At 32.3% G+C, this 24201-nt stretch overlaps 3 protein-coding genes across 3 annotated transcripts in view; 1 reads left to right on the forward strand and 2 right to left on the reverse strand.

Annotated features, from left to right (window-relative positions):
* Positions 1–619: 619 nt before the first annotated feature.
* LOC113404554 (uncharacterized) lies at positions 620–12051 on the reverse strand. Its single transcript, XM_026645475.2, has 5 exons — positions 11950–12051; positions 11685–11851; positions 6486–6657; positions 2249–2344; positions 620–757 (listed from the first exon to the last, which is right to left on the reverse strand). The coding sequence occupies exons 1-5, from the start codon at positions 11992–11994 to the stop codon at positions 620–622; spliced, it is 618 nt and encodes a 205-aa protein (XP_026501260.2). The 5' UTR covers positions 11995–12051.
* LOC113404557 (histone deacetylase 11) overlaps positions 8665–24201 on the forward strand; it is a 104980-nt gene continuing 89443 nt past the window's right edge. The window contains exon 1 of the mRNA XM_064218451.1: positions 8665–8672. Within this exon, the coding sequence (XP_064074521.1) occupies positions 8665–8672 (8 nt within the window). The remainder of the gene's footprint in view (positions 8673–24201) is intronic.
* On the reverse strand, positions 14250–23979 carry LOC113403098 (uncharacterized). The gene is made up of 7 exons (XM_026643536.2): positions 23872–23979; positions 17773–18014; positions 17352–17592; positions 16743–16901; positions 16268–16345; positions 14760–14852; positions 14250–14309 (listed from the first exon to the last, which is right to left on the reverse strand). The coding sequence occupies exons 1-7, from the start codon at positions 23911–23913 to the stop codon at positions 14250–14252; spliced, it is 915 nt and encodes a 304-aa protein (XP_026499321.2). The 5' UTR covers positions 23914–23979.

A 24201-nucleotide genomic window follows, 5' to 3' on the forward strand; every position in this document is an offset into this window, starting at 1 on the left:
TGCCCCCAGTGCCCACCGTCGCCATACATTCACACGTTTTTTAGCGTAATAACCGCAGTGTCAGCGTGAAATATTTGTGTCGCCGTCTGCGGTAGAACATTGCTTTTGAAATTGAATTTTTTAAACTAGAAACTAGAAATCCTTTACAATACGTGTTCATTTAGCTTACATAAGATTTAGTACAATATATTCAACCGTCTATTGTATAACCTTCTGGGAAATTATTAATAAAAAAAAAATTTTTTTCTATCGCCAATTATATTATTTAACGTTTCTGATTTAAGTCAAACTTATAAATTGTTAGGGCTGGGATAGCCTATAATAGCCAATGGTTGCGGGTTCGAACCCGGGCAAGTACCTCTAAATTTTCATGAGCTTAATATCGTTTAAAATTCAATATATAATATGGAAACGGATAGACCGTTGAGCGGTAACAATTATTTACAGGCTCACAATAATTTATTTTAACTTCATTTTGCATTCATCTCTACAAAATCAAGTTTACGATTAGTATTGAAATACTAAATTTATTTTCTAATGTCCAATAATTATAATAACATAATCATGAATGGGTCTGTCAAAATAAAAAACTAATTTTGGAAATAAATATATAACTTTATTAGCCAAGATTTTTAATAAGCTCCTTTATATAGTTGATGTCCTTTTTATTGTGAAGCTCTTCGACATCAAAATCAAATTCTTCAGTAGTTGTTCGTGGAGAGGAGAGGCCAGGTAACTCCCACACAAAGGTGACAACCTGTGGTTTATGAACTGTTAATTATTAATTTATTCTACAATTTAAAAAGGAGTTTAGTTTAGTAAAGAGAAGTTTCTCAATCATTCTGTATATACATATATTTTTATTCTATGCACTGTATGGATTCTATAAAAAAATTATTATGAACACAAACATTTTTGAATGTTCTCGGAAATAGAAGGAAAATTCGATAAAAATATTTTTAAAAAAAGAATCGTTTCATTTCTCTCTGAATATGTATGAACTATTTCACATGTAATACAGAAATAGGTAGGGTCGCAGTCAGAGCTCGGCTGACGAACTGCATCTCGACTATATGACCAGTCCGATACTTATATAATACGTTCACATATTATTATTATACAATTTCGATAACTTTTTTCAACTTAATTTCATTGCTTTTGTAAATGTTTATTTTCACTTCATACAACAACAAGTAAAATAATTATTTTGAACCAGCATTTACTGTCCAACGGTATCGTGTGTTTCAGTACGTCACTTGTATATTTTCGTATGTACGTATGTTTATTTGTATGAGTTGATATGTTATCGTTCACTACCCAAAGCTGATAGAAAATGCTTGTATCACTAAACGTACCTTTCGTACAATATATATATATAAACACTACATGTAGCAACGATATCTAACAACTACTATAAAAGGGTCCGATCAGTTGACTTTGTACCCCTCCCACTGACTACGTTTAAGCCGAGGTGCGATCTCATAGGAGATACCCTCAGGACGAACGTCGACCTCAAGAACGAAAGGGCTCAAACTTCAGGGCTGAGTCCAGTACTCGCCCGAACGCCCGATGACGCTGTAAAGGCCAGTAGGGCCAACAGCACTACTTCACTAATATCAAATTAATGACTTTGTACGTTGAGGCAGTCGTGAGGCGTGTAGCAAGACTATTGCGATAATTATTTTCGTTAACTCCTGTGTAAAATTAATACTTATTTACATTTTAACGACCGTTTACTTTAAATCATTAGCATTGCTAATTATTTAATTTAAATATGTTTTTAACGTTTTTTGTTCCAATTAAATCTTGTAACAGGGTAGTTAATTAATTTATGTTAAATTTATTTTCATTTTCAATTAAATTAAGAAACGGTTGAAACCTTTTATTTAATCTATGAAGAAATAAAATTATATATTTTATTATTTAGTTAAGTATGTATGTAATTATTGAAAAGGTAAATGGTGGTGGTGGTAATGGTGGTATGAGGGATTTATGTTCAAATTTACATAAAACCTCCAGATCCTATGGTATATGACACAAACAAGCGGCAAAGATTCCAAATCTAATCTCTAAAGAAAGCACGATGAGGCACGACATCAAAAAGTCCAGACAATAAATTCCCAATAGCACAAGAAACGCCTAACCATCTTATCTAGTAAAAACCGAACGCAAACCGTATATTCACAGATCGATGGAGAACATACGTACAGATTGAAACGAAACTTTGCTAAGCAAATAACACACGTACCTTATGATTTACAGCCCTGAAGTTTTGAAGTAACTTGAGCGCGGAGCGCTTCTCGCTCGGATGCGATATTTGGTAGAGACGCAACGCGCGATGGAACTGAAAAGCAACTGGATATAAGTATTTGAACGATTTTATATTTCTCCTTTTGTATGTTCAGAATGTATTCATTTTATTAAAGTATACTTTTACGTATGTGTTATTTAATAATTCATTTCTTGGTAGAGGCCTGTAATTGTACAAGAGTAAAGACTCTCGAGGAGATAATCCAATATGGCTAGATGGATACATAAACAGAATAGAAATCATCCAACACATGCAGGTTTCCTAACAATAGGAACTAGATGAATTCTTAATAACAATACAGAACATAGAACCTCCGCAGAGCTTGTCTATGTTTGATACTGGAATATTCTTTTATAATTTATTTCTATTTTTAAATATAAATAAAAAAGGTAAGCAGTCGGATATATAGGCCGCCTGATAGTAAGTAGTTCCCAACGCCCATAGACTTTGCCACTGTAAGAAATATAAACAATCCTTAGATCGCGAATGTGCCGCAAATTTTGGGAACTCACATTTAACCTTTTTGTATTGACCCTATAGTTACACTGGCTCACTCAACTTTCAAATCGTAACACAACAATACTAAGTATTGCAGTTAGTTTAGAATTCGTAATGACGGGATGGTACCCAGATGTAGAAAGTGTCCACAAAGTAAATATAAACCATTTTCTGTGAAACGTCGTTCGTCGGTTCTTCTCAGGTCCGAGGCGTTAAATTCCGAACCGGTAGTAGATTTTTGACTATCAATAAGCAAGTGTAAACACTTCTATATTGAATAATGATTTTTGACTTTGATAGGAGTTTAGTAAAGAAGAATAAGAAGATTAAGATAATATTTACACACTACGTTCTTCTTCTTTTTCTTGTTAAAAAACGACTCCAACTGCCAGAACACATACTCTATCGTACGATAAGTTAAGTGTATTCGACAATTAACCTGCATAGGTAATTTTTACTTATCCGAACCATGCGGTGTGAGCAACCTTCCATTTAAACCGTCTATTTTTATCCATTTAAAATTTTAAAGCTAACTGTCTCGTTGGCCATATGAACAGCTTACACGGTTGGACATCTATAGATTCCGTGTTCGAATTCAATGTTAGGGCAATGAAAAGGTATATTCATTTAGCTTGAAAAAAATCACAGTGGCAGTTGATTGCTAGGAAGTTGGCAGGGTTACAATGGATCACACTGCATCTTCTAACGCTTTTCCCAAAAGGTATGTTCCGAGGAATTGTTTGGATTAATTCTGGCTGTTGAATTTCACCTTCGACATCGCGTCAAAATTCCAAATTTCACCCGTACCATCTAGATGTCCGAAAATCCTCAACAGCGCGATTTCTAAGGCATTTCCTGCCTCGCGCAATCACTCTGTAGAACCAGCTTTCGTCGACGGTTTTTCTGAAACGATAAGAGTAAGAAACCTTCAAGAAAAGAGAATACACATTTCTTAAAGACCGGCGACGCACCTTTGTAGGTGGGCTTGTGCCCCCCAGTGTTGCAGATATCCCTGGGCGGTGAATATGAGAAATGAATATTTGTCGGTAACTGCTTTTTTCCGGTTAATCACTTTCCTGCTTATATCTTTCAAAGTTCAATAGATAGCATGTTCCACAGTAAGCTGAATTTCCTTGTATTTGTCTCCATGTCCATGGAAGACAACTTTCGTCTTCAAAAATTGCGGTGTAGCTTATATAAGGACTTAAGGAACTTTATCAACTCCCCGGACGGAAACCACGAATTCTTCTAGGGGCAACCTACATATAAATGACTTAGTAAGTACATTCACGAACAACTTCGACATGTTTTCCTTCAACGTAAATCGGTCCCGGCACGACATGCCTGTTGAACGAGACTTACATAAACAGTTTGTTTATCTGAAAAATTGTTAACATAATGATACAAATTACAACTCGTATAAATTAAACGTACAAAAAATCAGTCTAGTTAAATGTCCTCCAGTATTAACATCTCTTAATAAAAAACAATATCAATATCGTCATCTGCGATGGACAAGATCTATCCCTTCTTAAATATGCTTAAAATTTAATAATACATTTCTATCGATTAGGAGGCTAATAAATATATTATTTTAGGGGATACATGATTATGTATGATTATTCATTTTCTCATTATTTATTTATTTTATTTATTAAGGATCGTCACTACACTTAAACACATATTTAGACTTAATATCAACTCTGTAAGACGGCATGCATTTTAAGATACAATATTCATATATGTATATATTTTTTTATTTACTTATAAAAGATTATAACTAAAACTTTAATTTTATATCACTAAAATACTAGAGATTGTCAACGAAATATCACTATAATTAAAATACATTTTGTCAATTTTTTTTACCAGCATTTTGGAAAACATATTTTACAATGAATTTAATGAAAACTTATACTGATTCGGCATAATAATTCTACCGACAATAAACCGAAAGAAAACCGGTAATTAATCCTATATATGGTATATTTTATTACATACTTGGATTACCATAATTTATTTTTGTAAATATTTACTTATAATTGGAAATATTACGTGATCATGAATAAATACCTTTTTTATCATAAGCCCTATTTATTAATTAGCAGAAGTTAAATTACCAGCGGAATCTAATTACAAAATATAGCTCATATTTTATTACGCATAAATAACACCGGTCAACAAAAATTGTTTTTTTGTTTCCTGTTATTATTTTTTTTTTGTTTCTATGTCAAATTGTCGCGTATTTTTTAAATATGGCAACAATTTTTCTCTAACTGCTTTTGTTTTTAATTGAACCCTCATTTACTACTTTTGTTTAGATTTGCGTTTTTTATGGGATACTGAAATATATTTTGTTGCTTTTTTCGATATGGTTTAGTCCAGAAGATGTTGTATGCCGATGTAATCCCGATAGTTTTTGCTATATTTGTGGCGAATATGTATTTGTAAAATATCGAAAACCTATATCAGACTTTGTAAAAACTGCGTATCATCAATACTTTAAAATAAAATTGTGTAATGATGACAAGCCGTGGGTTCCTCATATTGTATGCCAGAAGTGTGTGGTATCTCTACGATTATGACCCAGTGGACAAAGAGATGCAGTAATATTCGAAACGCCCAACGACGAAAACCTCAAAACCACCATGACGACTGCTATTTCTGCGTTGTAAAATTAACCCTGGAAATCGAAATAAGTGGTCATATCCTAACTTATCTTCTGCTCAACGACATCAATTAAAATCACGACAGGTACAACCCAACACATCTAAATCTTCTAATGATCCAAATTTCTATGATCCCGAACGAAATACATCAAGTGAAAATTCTGATTCAGACTACTAATTTAACCAAGAACCTCAACCATTTAAAAATTTAAAGCTGGTATTTTTGATGGGCAACAGATTAGGCAACTCGTGAAAGATTTTGTCAAATCAATGACTGAAGTCGAATCCAAAGCTTGGAATTCATTTGTTTTGGTTATAAGTAATTTCCTAGACAAAAAGAGATCTGACGATCATGTTAAGTCAATGCTATCGAAGTTGAAAGAGCTAAGGTAACATGAGCATAAAAATTAAATTCCTGCACTCGCATTTAGACCGATTTACACAAAATCTGGGTGATTTCAGTGAAGAGAAGGGTGAAAGATTCCATCAGGATCTTCGGACAATGGAAGAGCGTTACCAAAGGCGGTGGGACTCACATATGATGGCAGAATACTGCTGAAGTTTGTAACAAGATCTACCTGAAGTCGTTCATTCAAGAAAATCTTATAAAAGATCATTTCATTGTATTTAATAGAAATTTTGTTAACATAATGTATTAATTTTCTGTATTTTTTTGTAAAAATAAAAAAACTGTATAATTCAAAAAGTAAAGCTGTTACCAATCTCCTAGTATTTTTTTCATAATCAGGACCATAGAAATACCTAATAACAAAAATAAAACTAAAGAAAACAAAACTTGTGTTGACCATTGATAATAATACTAGAAAAAATTAAATTATTTGATTGTATATTACATTATGTTTAATAATGTATTAAGCTATTATAAACTGCTAGCGAGTTAAAGTCAAATATAACGTGCCAGTATAAGAGTTATACTGGCACGTTATATTTGCAACGAGTAGGGTACTATATATAATAAAAAAAAAAACTATAAAAAGAAGCCTCACCCGTTTCAAAAGACACCAAGCATCTCTATAATTTTGCAGAAACACCAGGGGAGTGAGAACTACTGCGTAGAAAGCTGCTTCCCGATCCAACAAATCCTCACCCTCGGACATGGCGTAGACGGACGCCCGAAACTTGTGTAAGAACTCAGTGTTCGAATGATCTTTGTCAAAACTGTTATAAAAAAACGATAATCTATTAATAACATATTTTACAAAAATCATGTTCGAGTCTTTGCGAAGGGCAAAACCCGTGTCAATTTGGATTTAGTGTCGGTATTATTATTTTCTTGCCACAATGAAACCTTTTCTATTTCGTAGGGTTTATTGTTTAAAAAAAACATACCTTTATTCTAATTGTCCGAATTTCTCCGAAATCAAGAGGTAAAAGCGGACAATTTAAATAGTTATAAACATTTTTTTATTGTAACATAAAAAAACATACATAAAATACTTAGTAATCTTAGTCATAAATAACAATAATTTTAAAACGAATATATACTATATTTAAAGTATGTGACGAGGATCAGTAAATAATAATCATAATACTCATATAATAATAATCTTAATAATAATTGTTTACACAATGTAGAAGTAAATAATATTTTTAACATAATTTTAAGATGAAAAAGAAGTAATTTACAAGACTTAATATTAGAAAAAAATAAATTATTTTATTATTATGACGTATAGGTTTGTAAACAGATAGTTATTAATTTTCTTGACGATCAATCAGCAAATTTAATACTTCTTCATTGAATAAAGATTTTTGGGCAGTATCCAAAGTTACAATTGCAGGACAATCTTCTATTAATATACGAAACTTATTAAATGTCCTGTCATGACTTAAAATCTGTCATTAAATGCAACTCTGTTAGATATGATCTTGTTTCGTGACTATTCCTTACTGGAAAATTGGGGTGTACGATATACCTACGAGTTTGAAGAAAATATATACCGCAACCGAAGCCTTTGAGTCCAAAGATGTCGGTTCCGCTGATCATATATCTGACGGAACGGCGCAGCAGTGATTATTAACAGTTTTTTTGTTTCTTTCTTTCTTCTTTAGTATTATTTATTGTACTAACACTAGGATATTTTTTACTAACAAAATGGACATATTATAGTCTGAAATAAATGATTTATTATTATTATTATATATTTTTCAATATTGATTAACACTCCGCGCAAAGTAAATCAGTCCGTGTTATCGTTGATCTGTAACAAACAACAAACAATAAGAACCGCGATTACAAATCGTTTCATTGACAAACATTCATGTAAATTATGAATAATACTAACAAATAAAATACTTACCGGTATCGGTGTGATCCAAAAAATTTAAAATACTTGATTAACAATGTAATTGATGGATATCGTAAGAATAACTTAAATACCTTTAAAAATATTAAACGTGTTTCCGAGGCAGTTAGTGTATCGGATTTTTTGGAATAAAAAAAAACTAAACGTTTCCATTAGCGATTCCACCTATGGATGTCCTTTGCCAAAATTGCTAGATTTACTTTGTTATATTTGGTGAGAAATTTGCAACGAACTTCAAACATTATAACATCAAATCATTTTTATGTTATTTGACGTTTCAAATGTATTATGTACCAGATGTACCTGAACCTTCATGAATTTTATAAAACATAACCTATAACACACTAACCCCGTATTTAACCGCCTCGAGAGTCGAATTAATAAAAGTACCCTATGTCCTCGAGACTACTATCTCCGTAACAAATTTCATCAAAATCAATTAAGCGATTAAAGCGTCTTCACACTAACACACAAAATTACATTTATATTAGTATAGATACATAATTGAGTAATATGAAACCTCACTTTCACAAAAAAATATCACATAAAATGTCATTTCAAATTTTTATTAAGTATTTAGTTTTCGTATCAAAAAGACAATTGCTTATTCCCAAGGGATCGTGTAAGTCTGTAGCCAGACGTGATTTAATACGGCTGCCATTTGTTATTCATACGTTCGCCGTAAAATATTCAACTTGTCTTATATACTTGATTGATAATATTTTAGAGCTATTTAGTTAAAATCAAAATATTGACCACAAGACACGGTACAAAACTTTTATTACCTGAAAGTAAGATCTCTTTCTAAGGATTCTAAATTTGAATATTTTTTTGTTGATATAATTTGATCCAGATCACAATGTCCTAGTCTATACCTGAATATATAATATATCAGCAATTACAAGTATATCTAATTACTATATATCTAAGATTTTAACCATATTTTATAGAATTTAGAGGAAACTATATTTTTATCATATCATACGAATGAAATTTACGATTTATTTATTTTTTAAAGTATTTTTTTTTTTATAAAAATTTAATTTTTAGAATTTCGTGCAACAAACCTACAGCTCAATTTTCAACTTTAGGCGATCGTCCCATTCAAAGTGTCATTCTTTTCAGTATGTAATCCATCGCTATCAGAATGGAATGGAACCTTGTCAAAGTAAATCGAAAATGACAGACCTCGAGCGAAGTAGCGTTAGCAAAGAAATTCCGAACAATAATAATTATCCGACTCCGGCAAAGCAAAACGGGTAATATGATGATATATAAAAAGTAGATATATAAAAATATATCCATGTAGTTATGTGTGAGTGTGTATATATGTCACCGTAAGATTACAAACATCGTTAGATTACAATCTATCTCGTCAGATTTTAAACTGTCGAAATATTGTGAACCGTGAAATATGATTGCAATTTAACGCATTATTTTTCGCTATATTGTAATCTATCGATGGGAATCGGGCAAATTGTGAACTGGCGTAGAACGGAATGCATCTCGCGTGCTGATTGGTTGAAAGTCCTATGCCCCCCGCCTCCCCGGCATTCGCCATATTATTTCACCGTAAAATTGCCGTTAGATTATAATCTATTTCGCGCAATTGTAAACTGTCGATAGATTGTGAACGTTTATTCAATTTGCAATAAAATATAAACAATTTCAATAGTTTATAATCTTTCGGCTAGGTTAGGTTAGAGTTTTTATAATTTAACTGAAATTTACTTCGATAGCTAGCTACCGAATAATAACGGTGACATATGATTGGTCGCTCTTACAATACGACCAGCCAATCAGGAAGAGCTTTCGACAGTTGACAATTTGACGCGGGACAGATTGTAATCTAACAGTTTAACTTCGATAGATTACAATATAGAAAAATAATGCGTTAAATTGCAATCATATTTCACGGTTCACAATATTTCGACAGTGTAAAAAAAGTTTTACAATCTGACGAGATAATAATCTAACGATGTTTGTAATGTTGTATGTTACCGTAAGAATACAAAAGGTAACATATACATACATTCAACTAGACGAAATATATCAAAATTTTACTTTTTTTCTATTTATATTAATCTACTACTAAAATAGTGTACAATCATAACACTTAAAAATAATACACCAACAAATCACGAGCAAATGCTCAGACTGACGAAAAGTAGCAACATTCCTCGCGAGAATCGAGGCGAGATTTGCTGACGGTAGCTGTAATACCGGCCGACGCGCACGCCTCTATTCCAAAAGGTCGCATGGCGCATCCCATTCCGATCGTGCACGGACTTGACCACGGTATATACATAAACAATTCATGATCGTTGATCTGGTTAGAGAACGGTATCGCACCAAAAATGTATTTATAAATATATTGTTTTTTAACTTTCCGAATTCCGAACGAATCCTTCAACTGCTTGTAGTACATTGAGACATCACTAAATATTCTATAATAAAGTTCTCCCGCCACGTATGTATGTGATAAACTCGAAAACTACTAAACAGATTTTTATACGATTTTCACTAATGGACGGAGTGATCAGAAAGGCTTAGGTTATTATTCGTTTTTTTGCTTTTTAAATTGACTTTAATATTATGCTAATTGTTAAAATTGTCGGAAAAAATTATATCCACCAATAGAAATGTATAATATAATCTGGTCTGATGGCTTGTAGAATATAACAATTGTTCTTCTTATACTTTCAAAACAATAATTCAATAGAGCAGTTCGAACGATCAGAGCTGATTTATAATCTTCTAAATAAATATAAAGCTGATCTCGAAATTGATAATTGTCAGGCAAATATAACAAGAATATTGAATACAATAGTATCTAATCACGTTATTATGCACGTATTCGCAGCAGCAACAACACCAAAATATAACAAAATAAAGCTTCCATAATAAAAAAAGGTATCTTTCTTCGAAATTCGGGTCACGTCAAAACGTCAGTGTTTAGGCAGCGGTTTTGAGTGGTGTCCCAGTAGTATTGTGTCTCCGGTTGAAACAAAAGCCAGTTCCACATGGAAGCATTAACACTCGACCCCTTTTTTATTTAAAGTAGAACGTTTTACCGGTAATGAAACATAAACACGTCCCCACCGACGTCCGCTAACATAAATTTCGCGAAATTCGCCCGCACGAAGTTAAACTGCTCTTTAATAACGTATTAAATTTAAACATTACCAGACGTTAGTTTAAAATTAAATTAACCGAATATTTTGCATTAGTAAATATTATATTATGTTAACTATGTGTTGTTTTCATAATTCGGAAACTGAAATTAATTTTCAACGTTTTTCAACAACATTATACATTTTCACGTTTATTAGTGGTTTTATTACTAATAATATTTTGTATATAGGATATATGTAACGTAGTCAAATTGAAAACAGTTCAGTGCATTTCTCTCCTCTCTTTATCGAGCGATTTCCATTTTCATTAGTTTAGTGAGAATCAATAAAATATTGGAAACATGCAATTAGGTACACCAAATTTTTCATTCGGAATAATGATGACGATTAATTTTCAACTACAGAGCGAAATTAACAGATACTTAAAAATATTTTTCATGATTAATTTATTATAAATATATACGAATCTTTTAATATTCAAATGAATTAATAGTAAACAGAAAAGATGTACAACTGAACGAATGTCAATATAGAAACATTTTGAACGAAACCACGTATTAATTCTGGTTCTTAGTGAATTGTAAAAATATCCTAGAGTTATTGAATTACGTTTGTCAGTTCTTCCAACTCCTACAGATTCCCTAAAGATGTTATCCTTCACCGCTGAACGAGAATTGAATCATAAAATAAAATACTACGCGGTGCTTGATTTCGGTAAAATGCTACGATACTATACGATACTTACAATGGTAGAATAGCATGAAATCTTTTAATAATATCTCTATTTGACGGATTAATTTGCAAACACGGTCCCTCTTCGTATAATGGTCTTTTCGCATTACGGTACATCCATCTGTCTTCATTCAAATAAGTGGGATCTAACGAATCCAAATCCATTGTGCTCGAAGGCCACTAGCATGCAAAATATACAAACAAATTGAACCTTCATAAAATTTCGTAAGTCATCAAAAATTATTGGTAATATTAATTATATAAAAAACATCCCTTACCGCTAACATAATACAAATGAATACATAATTATTCCGTGACCCCATGACCGACGTTCGTCACACATTGTAATTTTAATTAAATGAAATTATTTCCATAATAGCACATTATATGTTTACTCGTTTGTAAATTGATGGGTTGTCATATACTGAATACAGATAAGATATAAATAAACTGTGGCGTCGCCATGGTAATAGACGATGTTGACGACCCAACAGAGCTTTCCGTCAAGGAGGAAAAATGGAAGTCTTCAGTATATACGAGTAAACTATGATCAATGTAGCGCTCTTCTAAATATGGACATGTATCTGAGCGTATTGCCATTATAATACATATTTGTCAATTGCTCTAAAGTTAAAGTCCAGCAGTGGACGAATGCGGGCTGATGTGTGTGTGTGTGTGTGTGCTCTAAAGTTCATGATTTTCGATCACGACCTACTTAAATGTCAACAAACTCAACACCATAAGAGACTGTTATAGACTGGAATTATATAATAGATATCACATGTTCATTCAATGGTGACAGGACTTTTTAAATAAAGAATGTAGGGTCATGATTAGTTGTTCACTAATATCACTACGTGTTTATGGTGAAGTTGGAAAATGTTTTCCCATGATAACTATGTGATACATATAATGTATGTGACCTTGAAATGTTTCCATATCTTAGATTATTCTGTCCCGATATTACGGTTTGGGTATGTGAATTTGTTTGGGAGGGTTTAAACTATTTAGGTTTCCCCAAAAATATATATTCCTAGAGAAAAACCTGAAGAAATTGTAATTATTTTTATTCGGTCTACTTTAAGATTTTTGCATTTTTCCCTTAATATTCGCTTTCGCCCATAATCAAGAAGGCTATCAACCACCACTTCTTACACTTGAGAATCTAAAAATCTTTGTCACTTGCCTCTGTAATAATGTATTGTAATTAATATTTGCCAGTGTAATCACTCGTAAGTGAAACCCAATTGTTCTGATGAGCAAGCAGAGAGCCCTACCAGCGTTAATTTATGGTAATTTCATTACACAAATGAAACTTTTAAATTTAATACCTAAGCTTATGTATTAATTTTCTTTCAAAACGAATTAGTTGATATAAAATCTTCCTCTCCAACTAAAGTATAGCTCGTGCTTTTCGATACGTTAGTGACATAGGAAGTGAGTATTGGATCCAAAACTTTTACAGTCCTAAGCAGATCGTACACAATGAAGTAGAACATAATTTAAAGTTATTTTTGATAATAGACACATTTCAAAACGTTTTAAATATGTAAAACACGACTATGATTATAAAGAACTCAAAGATATCTCATTCTTCTGTATGTTGTGTAATGTTCACTTTTTGTTTATATCATATATTTTATATAAGCTACTATAGACGCCGTGCTCAATACGGGCCAATTTATATATGTATTTCATTTTCCCGCGCCCACGCGATGTGTCGCTCAAGATGACAGTGGACAAACACACAGATAATGTATCTTCATATAGAATAATAATCTAATACTAATTAATTTGTTATTTCAGATCTGAGTACACTTCAAGTAGTAAGTAATTAGTCTTTGGATCGAAAATGTATGCACGAAAAATACTGTCTTAAATATTAAAACTCAGACCATCAGTATGATTAAGATTACATATCAACATCATGACTAATTCCATGCTTGTATTATTTAAATATATTTATAGTCAAAGTTTAGTATTTTCTAACATTATCACCTACTTCATAGCATAGATAAGTTAATTCTTAATAACCCATTTTCAAATCCGAGCTGAGGTAAAGATAAACGAACCTTAGATTTAAATATTCCATGCGACTTGCTTATAGCTCTGGTATATTGTGCACTTCAGACTAATCTTATATCCACTTTAATTTTACTTTCAAAATTTCGATAACAATTCGCCGGCATTCAAAACGCCATTTTTAAGAATGCATAATGAATGTCATAGATTATTCGAGAAGAGAACCAATGATATCGCGATTCTTTTTAAAATTGTTTATTTTGCTTCATTTATTTTTTTATCGGAATAGACTATGTATAAGTTGTTCTACACCTTTTAATACTGCTATATTTAGACTCCGTTCTTGTATTGGCAGCACGGTGGCCAGAGGATAAATGGCACTCCATGATTTGTTGTTTTGGTATAATATATGTACATATACAAATATGGATAGGTAACTTTAAATCAAACAGAATGCTTAGCAGAAAGGGCTTACGAATACTTCAATACAAAAAACTGAAAAAAAAAAAAACACAGACTTAATTTCAAATATTTGTCAACCATTCTGAGTTTTTTTTTAATGCCGATCACAACCAACTTTCTTGTCAACAAACTCCACACCACAAGAGGCTATGGTCTGTAATTATATAATAAAGATTGCTTGTTCATTCACAGTGACAATAAAGAAATGTACAAAGTCTGATTAAACGCAAATACATCTCAATTTTGACCTTTAGCACACACACACACACACACACACACGTTCTAAAATTTTATTAATATTATACATTCTTCTGACCACTGCAGAAATCTCAGAGACTATTTGCATTGTATTTGCGCAAACACAGAGTACTCTGTTCCTTTTCAAGTCCAGACTCGAGACCTATCGAATTCAACGAATAAAATAAATCGATATCAACAAAAAAAAAACCTAAATAAATAATAGCGATTCGATAATGCATGTTGTTATTTAAATATATAAATAAGTTATCAAAAATATAAATATAATTTAATAATTTTATTATATAAAAAATATAAAAATCAAAAACATTAATTTCGTATGTAATCGCAGGCTGTTATTCGTGACGGTCTCCTGCTTCGGATCGTTGTTATGGAAACTAAAATCAGTAATCTCCTGTGACGTTGACTGCGAAACACCAAGTTGGTAAGGCAGAGGCACCTATAAAAAAGTCAAATGTTATAAGCCATTGATATATATTTGATTTCTTATTGTTCTCAATGATCGAGAACAGTAAAAAATCGGTAAAGTAAATAACCTGTCGGTAGATTATACCGAGAGGAACCGGCAACAAACCCAGTAGTTACTCTTTTCTAATATATATATACATTATGTTAGTTCAACACGATAATATATCCTGCCTAAAAGTCAACAAGTATTAACTTTATCACATACATAATCTTGTGTTGAATAATATGTTTGTATAATTTTAAAAACCGGCTCACTAGTAATACTCTTGTCCTCAAAATTTGATATTATATTCACGATCGTGGTCTGTGAAGAATTTCATGTTTGTTCTTTAAGAATAGCTCTAATATTCTAGCAAATTAATTTAGATACAGATTTGTTATAAATAAATTTCGTCCTCCTGCCTTGACTTGACCGGCACCGAATCCAACAATAAAATTGCTATCGTATCATAAATATACAAACTTTTTTCCACGCAAGCAATACTAAGGTTTATCTAATTAAAACGTACATTTAGAAAAAAAAAATAGAGCTTATTCTCTAAAAAATTTAGGAAGACGGAATCACAAATACCACCTGATGCTAAATGATCACTGCCCATTGGAATTTGTAACGTAATCATTATAATTTATCCCTCATATCGCCGGTGCCATCAACCCAGGGAACTAAGATGTCGTGTCTATTGTGCCTGTATTTACACCGGCACACAGATCCTTCAAACCGGAACACAACTATACTAAGTTTTGCTATTTGTCAATATGAGGCAAATGTATTCTGCGTACAGTGCACCAAAGACAAAAAACGACCTGTTAAAATAACCTACCTTCGATCCGATATGAAGTATTAAAGTAATTGCTAATGTAATTTATTCAGAGTGATTAAGCAAAGACAATTAATCAATTACAATTAGGTTATCAACTGCATTAATTAAGCTATTAAACCTGTTATTAGTTTAAACAGAACTTGTAAGATAATATATACAATTACTTCGGCCCAGTTATTAATTAAAGTATACTTTATTCGAGTAGACTTTGGGAACACTTTTAAAACGACATTTCATAGGATTATAGCTACTGAGTTTCTTGCCCGTTCTTCTCGATTGAATCTACATTCTGAACAAGTGGCAAATTGAAATTTTTAACAAATTCGAAATTGATGTTTTATTCAAGTAGATTACCTTTGTATTAAAAGTTTAAGTTAACTACCAAGCGTCAGTTCAAACCTATCACCGGTTTGAAATGTACCGAAAATAACCAATATTTTTTTCGAGTTACTATTTTCGTATAATTTATTAGATACATAGATACATTAATTACAATTTAATTATTATTTATATTATTTTATTATAAAGTTATATCTAAAAAAATACTGTTAAAATACTGTTTAACCTTTTCATGAGCACGTGGCTTCATCGCATGTTTCATAGTAGCTTTAGTAGTAGTAGTAGTAGGTACCTTTTTTAGAGACTGTAAATATTTTATATAAAGTATATAATTTATAATTTCTACAAACTAGATCAATTTCAGTACCAAGTGTATTAGGGACTTTATTTTATTTTCATACTCGGATATAAGATTTTTACTTCAGTAAGAACGTATTTTTTATATAATAGGTAGGCGAACCGACAAATGGACACCCAGATGGTAAGTGATCACCGCCAAAAGACTTTGGCGCTGTAATGAAATATCAACCATTCTTTACATCACACAAAACATCCACCAACTTAGAGCTTGGATGTTATGTCCCTTGTGCCTGCAATAACACTGGCTCACTGATCCTTCAAAACCTAAAAAAAACCCTAAAAAGTTATTAATATAAACCATTTTCACTCAGAAATTGTACTAACTTTGGAACTGTACTAACTTTTGCCTTTCTAGTCGTTTTCTTTTGGTATATATTAACAGGGGTGATGCTCTGTATAAACTCCTCCATGACGAAACGAGCTCGTGATACAACAATTTGAAGCGCTCGCATCTGTTTGGCAGTTTCTGATGGTTTTGATACCATTAGATACTGATTAACCTGTAGGAAATCGCGAATATATTTCAATGAGTTTCATGACGCAGATCATAGAGATTTTACACTTACTTAATGTTAGTCGAGCAATAAAAGTCTATGGGTTTTCTGTCAATAAGTTTTCGAATCAGAAATAATTTTGGAAGTTGCTTTTGTTCAGCGTTCCCGTGCTTCGGAAACGACATAAAGTCATTGACCCTGAAGTATATATAAGTTATACTCTTGTCCATGGGAAACCACATACGACTGCGCTCATCATTCTCGGGTCGGATTGCTCTGCCTATAAGAGTTTGGGAATAGAGAGCGGAGCTATGTTTGCGCACACGGTTAGTCGTTGAGGTTAGCCGATTTTTAGCTAGATGGTCACTCTTAAGCTATAAAGACTAAAATAAATTAAATTTTTTGATAAATATTTAGCGATAAGTAAATCATTCTCTAACCATTTCTTCTTAATACCTTTTTTATTGGACACCATCCAAATTTTCTTGTTGTAGCAACATCGGTCACAAGCATCCAGACGATAGACATCACCCTTGGAAATGTGGTATGTGGTTCACCCATCATCACGCCAGATGTCTTAACCAACGATTCAAAATCGGGTTCTGATTCGAGAATCGAAGTATCCACTAATAATTTCGTACGAATCAAAACTTGAATCAGTTCAGGAATCAATATTCCATCATCTCCTTCTAAATTCCTAAACGTAAAAAAAAATGTATATGTTTTCTTATATTTAATAAAAGTACCTATACTTAAACGTTATTGTTTTCCATGCATTTCAACATCTTTACTTAACGAGATAATAAGAATTAATATCAAATTTGTCAAAAAGTTACGATATAGAGAAATATTAATTAAACAATAAATTATGATTTACTTAAGCAGTTCCAACATTAGTTTTCCTATTTTTCCTGGTGCTGGTCTGGGATAAGCGATACAATCCGTGTTAAAGACTTTCGCGGGAGCTAACTCCGTCTCAAAGGCAGCTGCCAGCTCTCTTTGACGGGAATCCTCTGCAGCTAACCAGTCCAGTGTTAGCGAAGACCGATAGGCGGCAATACCAGACAGGGTTGGTCGAGTGACATTGTATGGTGTGTAATAATAGTCGTCCGCGTCACACTGGGGACAATTATTATTTCGTATAATTCTTCACTGTTACTGTTATATCTTCCATATTTTGTATTCTGACTGAATAACCAGACAGTACTCTATTTATAACCCGATATTTTTTTTTCTTACTGTTGGTATAATTATTTACGAAGCGTAATTTAAAAGCGTCCCGTTACAAAACGTTTCGGAATTAATATATGTATATGAGAAGTATATATATATTATGATAACAATGTTCTGGCTGAGTATTTATAAATGTAGAGCTTCAGTCATAATAATCAAAGTAATGTAATTTGAAAGACCATTGTTCCGCAAAGATTTTAAGGAAGGTTTCATGCAATCTAACATTTCCAAATTATACAAATATAATTAATGTGAAAATTTCACGCAAAGCCGGATGGACAAATTTTAATGGTTATTTCATATATAAATATATATATAGACTTTAAGAGATGACCTGATTAAACATATTGGCTACCTAAAGCCTGACTCTCTCATTTACACGCAGTCAAAACCGCGAGCGGAAGGTCATAACTATATTTAACATACCGAGGTCAAAAATATTTTTTGGAGTAACATACCTACGTAATTCTTAATTTTCGCGCACGAAGCGTAATTTTATAGAAACGAGGCGGATATAAAATAGGACGAAAAAAATAAGATTAATTTATTCATTATCCATCAATGAAAATTAACATCAATCTCATATTTTTCTTCTGAATTTCTAAGATACTTTAAAAGCTATTAAAGACTACAAGTTACTTTAACAAAGTTTGTTTTAAAGCAAAACTTTTTCTATTATGTACACTTTGTAAAGATAATCCTCTCAATAAGCAAAGAATACATTGTAGGAGGCGCATCGTTCCACGAATTATAATTGAACAAAACTTTTTCAATTCGGCCCCACTCTTGAGTCGGATGACGACGTAAATGAATTTATACAATTTCGCGCTTAAATTGAAACAACGGAAAAGAAAAATAATCTCATGTTGTTTTAACAATTACATGAAAAAATCCACAACAACGGGCTGTAATTAGAAAACTTGTTAGCTCAATATACTTTTGTATCATCAAACTGACAACGATAAACGTAAGCGACACGTTCGGTTATCCAACAATTATACGACCAGACATAATTGATCATATTCATTATTGTCGTAGTGATTACCATAATATGTTTGGATTATTTTATTATTGCATTGTAGAATAACAGTTTAAATTAACAAATGATCAATTTCAACGGACAACAAGAAAGTAAAAAAGATGATATTACTATGATATTACTTTTTATTTAATGTGTAAAATTTTTTTTTTTTTTTTTAATTGTAATTAACTTGCTCGCATTATTCTATGTATTATTTAATTGTGGAAACTTTATTGGTCAATGATTTATATTTTATGTTTTTTTTTTTAATTATGTTAATTTGTACTGTTTGTTTCCCGAATAAAATAAAAATAAAAAATAAATAAAAATAAAATAAAAAATTACTAACTACGCTGAATTACTACGTAATGGGTCAGCGAAAGCAAAAGTGCACTCCCCGTTTTTCCGATGTCGTAATTCGATAAGACAGCAATTCACCATCGGCTTTACGTGTTTCCCGAGGCACGGGAGTGTACACACTTCCAACAACCAGACTCCGGGCTCAGAATTTTTACGACTAATCCCAATAACGTTTTATCGCCCGACCTTGAGTTTGAACCTCGGGATGTGGGATGCGACCTTACAAGTTAGAAACTAGATCAACGTAATTTACAATCCGTACCGTACTATACTATCTGCCTGTCTGTTTAATGTTCGATACATTAATCATAACTTGACACTTTTTTTTTCAAGAATAATGGTAAATGTTTCTTTATATTTAAAAGAGCAATTACACTAATAGCATTAGGACTTTTTAGTAGAGATTATATTATATATGATAAAAATGTGACAAAATGGCGAATTCGATCCATCAAACATCCTAAAAGAATCATAAAGCAGGTACCTACTTTGAGACATTCCGATCGCGTCACGACGTTATTGTCATATCATTTACTTGGAAATAATGAAGTGATTTATCATTCCCTTTCTCTTTTTTAATTTTCATCACAACCTCGATCGATCAAAATATATTTAAGAACGCTAAATGTATATAGGTCATTGCAAAAATCATTTTAAGTTTTGTCAAAGATTGGATCCATATTGTTTTACTACTAATTCCACTAAATCTATACTAACAATTACTACAGAGCCCTTCGGCAGAGACCCTATTTTTTTTCACGTAATGGAATCCTTAAGAAAGGTACACGATTCCATTGGACCGCATTACGTGGAATCCCTGTAACCAAAACGAAAACCACTGTGATGGCCGTCCTCAACATGAATCGGAGACTGCGGAATATCGATATAACGCTTCCACGGCCCCTCTCGCGCAGCTGAGCGATCAGTGGAGCTCACTTCAGGAGTTCAAGGTGATCTTGCCCCCGCACTCCACACCAGAACGTACGGCAACACGAGGCCATCCTAACTGCCGACCTCAGGGTCCGGCATAGACCCTACTCTAACATAGCTTTCTGGCCTACTGTCAAATGTAATAAATACTCTCTAACCAAATAGAATGAGATTTGGACATAAACAATTTTTACTGGTTGTAAATAACACGAATGAATGTAAAATAAATATAGGATACATTTATTATTACATTATATTTGCAGGCTTGTTTTGTGTGCATAATTTCTATATTCTGATATTTGTTCCCTCCAACCTAATAGTAAACCTTCATTTATCGCATGAAAATCACATGTGCATCCACTAACCCCTATTAAAGCAACGTGGTAGAATTAGCCCTAAACCTCCTCAAAAAAGCAAAGGAGCTAAGCAATCAGCCATTTACAGACTGTAACAATACTAAGAAATAATTTAATGGTGCGTTGTCAATTAAATACTTGTGACGGCAACTGTTGACAATTTTACAGAAAGTCACAACACTATTTTTTATGGGCAGTTGATTAATAGAAACTTTTATGACATGCGTGTTGACAATCTATAAGGTACAAACTTTCTTTCTAAGCAACTGACTTGGTGAACTCTCTTTAATGATTCAAGATACATTATTGAATGAGAAACCATAAAGTGTGTCACTGAGTTTGAGAAATCTCTTCAACGGTGTAATATTTGATCCAATCACGCGGTACGCTCGCAACCCGCTCATCGCATCCCTTTTGAGGGACTCATAAACATTACCGTTTTATTCGAAAATTGCCTTCAGTAACATCGCAAAATTATCTCGTATGCGATATAACATAACAACTTTACAATGGTCGCACAACTTGCTTTTATTATTTTAATAATGGCACGCTTTTCAAACTGCCTACATTATATTGATATTAACATTTTATTGCAGTATTTTCGAGATTAATATATATTTATATTGCTTAATTTTTTTCGATTATCTTCGTGGAACTCGAAGTAAATGTTATAGTTGGTTTTCAATTTAACTCTAACAGTTTAACTTTCACAATTATTATTGCGCAGAAATTATTATATTTCTTCATAGTTGCAAACCAAGTTAGGCCCAAAAATAAGTCATCTTAGGCAAGCTTCCTTGAACTTTTAAGTAAACTAACTTTTAAAAGAAATACTTAATAATGAATATAAAAAAATCTTTAAATTAGTTTAGTATAAAAAATATCATAAAACAAAAAGTATATAAAAAAACGAAACAAGTAACACTGTCTGTAACAAGGGCTGACCCAAAGCTAAAGGGTTAACGTCTAAACAAATTTAGATCGTAAAAATGGTTGATGGCCCATCACGCGGGATGGGGTGTTAGCGGCGAAGAGACTTTATTACAAACATAAATTTACCCTGTGCATCTTATTTTTCCCTAACAAAATTTGTTAAATTTAATCAAGATATATATTCCGTGGAATGTTTAATATTTGTGTCAAGACGACAAGGTACCGGTACCTCTAAGGTTTTTATTAAAGTATTCCTAATCTGTATAGTAATCGTAATCTGTTTTGTCTGATAAAAATATATAATTATGCGACTGGTTACAATGCATGTATAATTTTATTATTATACAGACTAGTATCGCTTGTGGTGAAAATTGACCTCTATGACTATTCTGTAAGAAAATACTCAAAACTCAACGCAGAACACGATCGTGAAATGTCAGAATGAAAGGCGATATTGACTATAATAATAATTATAAAATTAATAGGATACGCGTATCACCGTAACTCGATTGCCCATTGCCAAACAATTCACGAGTGACATGCGAAAAATACAAAAACACACTAATGTTTATTTTATTTTTGACCATTTTTTTCTATGAACACAAATTTGGCGGAATTTCTTTATTCACTGTAACAATTTATTAAATTTAATGAGAAATATAATAAAATATTTATACTGGAATACAAATTGTAGTGTATACTAATATTATATATGCGAAAGTAACTCTATCGGTATGTCTGTTTTATCTGTTATGGCCAAACCACTGAACGAATTTGATGAAATTTCTTATAAAGCAAGCTCTCTCTCAAGCAACTCCAATAACATAGGCTACTTTTTATAACCAATACCTAATGACGCAAAAACGCGGCCGAAGCCGCGGGCGACTACTACTTAACTATACATCTAATTATTACTATAGATAACTCCGGCACAGCCTTCTGGAGTAAATGTAAATTACTATTACGTACTATTAAGCAAAACGCAGCACACTTTGCCCTGTCTGTGTGTATATAAACATCAATTGTCATGATTATCAGTTGGACGGTAAATAAATTGATGCGCTGCCAACTAGCGACGAGAAACATATTGGGTTTAACAAAAACGTCAAACTGAGGGGCGTCATCAGCCTCGGGAACTCCTATTATTGCCTGACATCTGCCCCATCGCAGGCATCGATGGCAGCGACGAATCGGACGACGACAACCACCAGACAAGACATATCCAAGGACAAGACACCACAGAAATATAACAACCACTGGGTCCTGACCCACTGGGTCAAAAGGAAAGTACTCGGTAGCTGAGGGCAGCCTCGAGGCCCGTACCCCGCTTGGCCTAGGTCAAGCTGGAAGAACCCGTTCTCTCTCAAATTGTATAACCGCAAAGAAAAGCAAATAAATGAATAAACTAAGTATAATTTATAACGTGAATGTAAACTCTAAATATCTAAACGAATAAACAATACTTTCTAACAAAATGTTCATTTTGTAGCGTTCGATCAAAGCTCTTTTATAGCGTCATTATTCATACGGTAATTGACAAAAAGCCGCCTGAGAGTAAATCCATTAGCAAACAGGTGGATATGGCTATGAACTCTTTTTTTACAGACATAATAACGCAATAATAGCCGGACCGCACAGTTATGAAGTAATAAAAGTATGACACGCTATTTTTTCAAATTACTACGATGTTCGAGAGGATATAATGGGCTCTTTTAACATGATTTTGTTTTTAAATTGCCAAAAAATTGCAATATGGTTGATTTTAACGAACCAATTTTAAGTAACCGCCTGTAAATATCTGATGATGCATTTTGAGGACAAGTCTTGAAACGCATTCTACCACAAAACTTGAAAGTGGGTTGTAGACGTAGTGTGTTGGACAATTTTTATTCGATACATGCAAGTTTTCCTCACCACAAAATCATCAGCTATTACTTGTTATGTTCATGGAACACACAAAAACAAATGTCTCGTAAAGTTAAAACTCATTTGTACATGACTGTTGAATGATAATGATTTCATCTTTCGCTAAAAGTTTCTTAAGCTTAGTTTAAAAAAAAAACTTTTGTATATAAATACTACGTACGTGGTAAAGTTGTAGTACACAAAACATTACAGACCGATACTAATAACGGGCACATACCTCTAATATAAATAACACATATGCAAAAACAGCTACAAACATCCTGCTGACTATTAATTTATATTGTTAGCTATGCTACATAACTTTAATCGAACATTTTACAATTACTTCTAATACAATTCTGTCAAGTACCACAGATTACTAATATTTTTTTGACAATTAGATAAAACAAAATCAGTTGTGGTAATCACATTCTTTAACGTGTTCATTTTAACCTTTAAGCACATAATCGCTTAATAACTATAATTGACCCTATTAACTTTAAAGTAACTAGTCACGTTTCAGAAATATATTTGTAATTAATATAAATTTAAAAACTTAAAAACTCTT

The sequence above is a fragment of the Vanessa tameamea genome, chromosome 22, assembly GCF_037043105.1.
Source record: "Vanessa tameamea isolate UH-Manoa-2023 chromosome 22, ilVanTame1 primary haplotype, whole genome shotgun sequence".
NCBI classification, from domain to species: Eukaryota; Metazoa; Arthropoda; class Insecta; order Lepidoptera; family Nymphalidae; genus Vanessa; species Vanessa tameamea.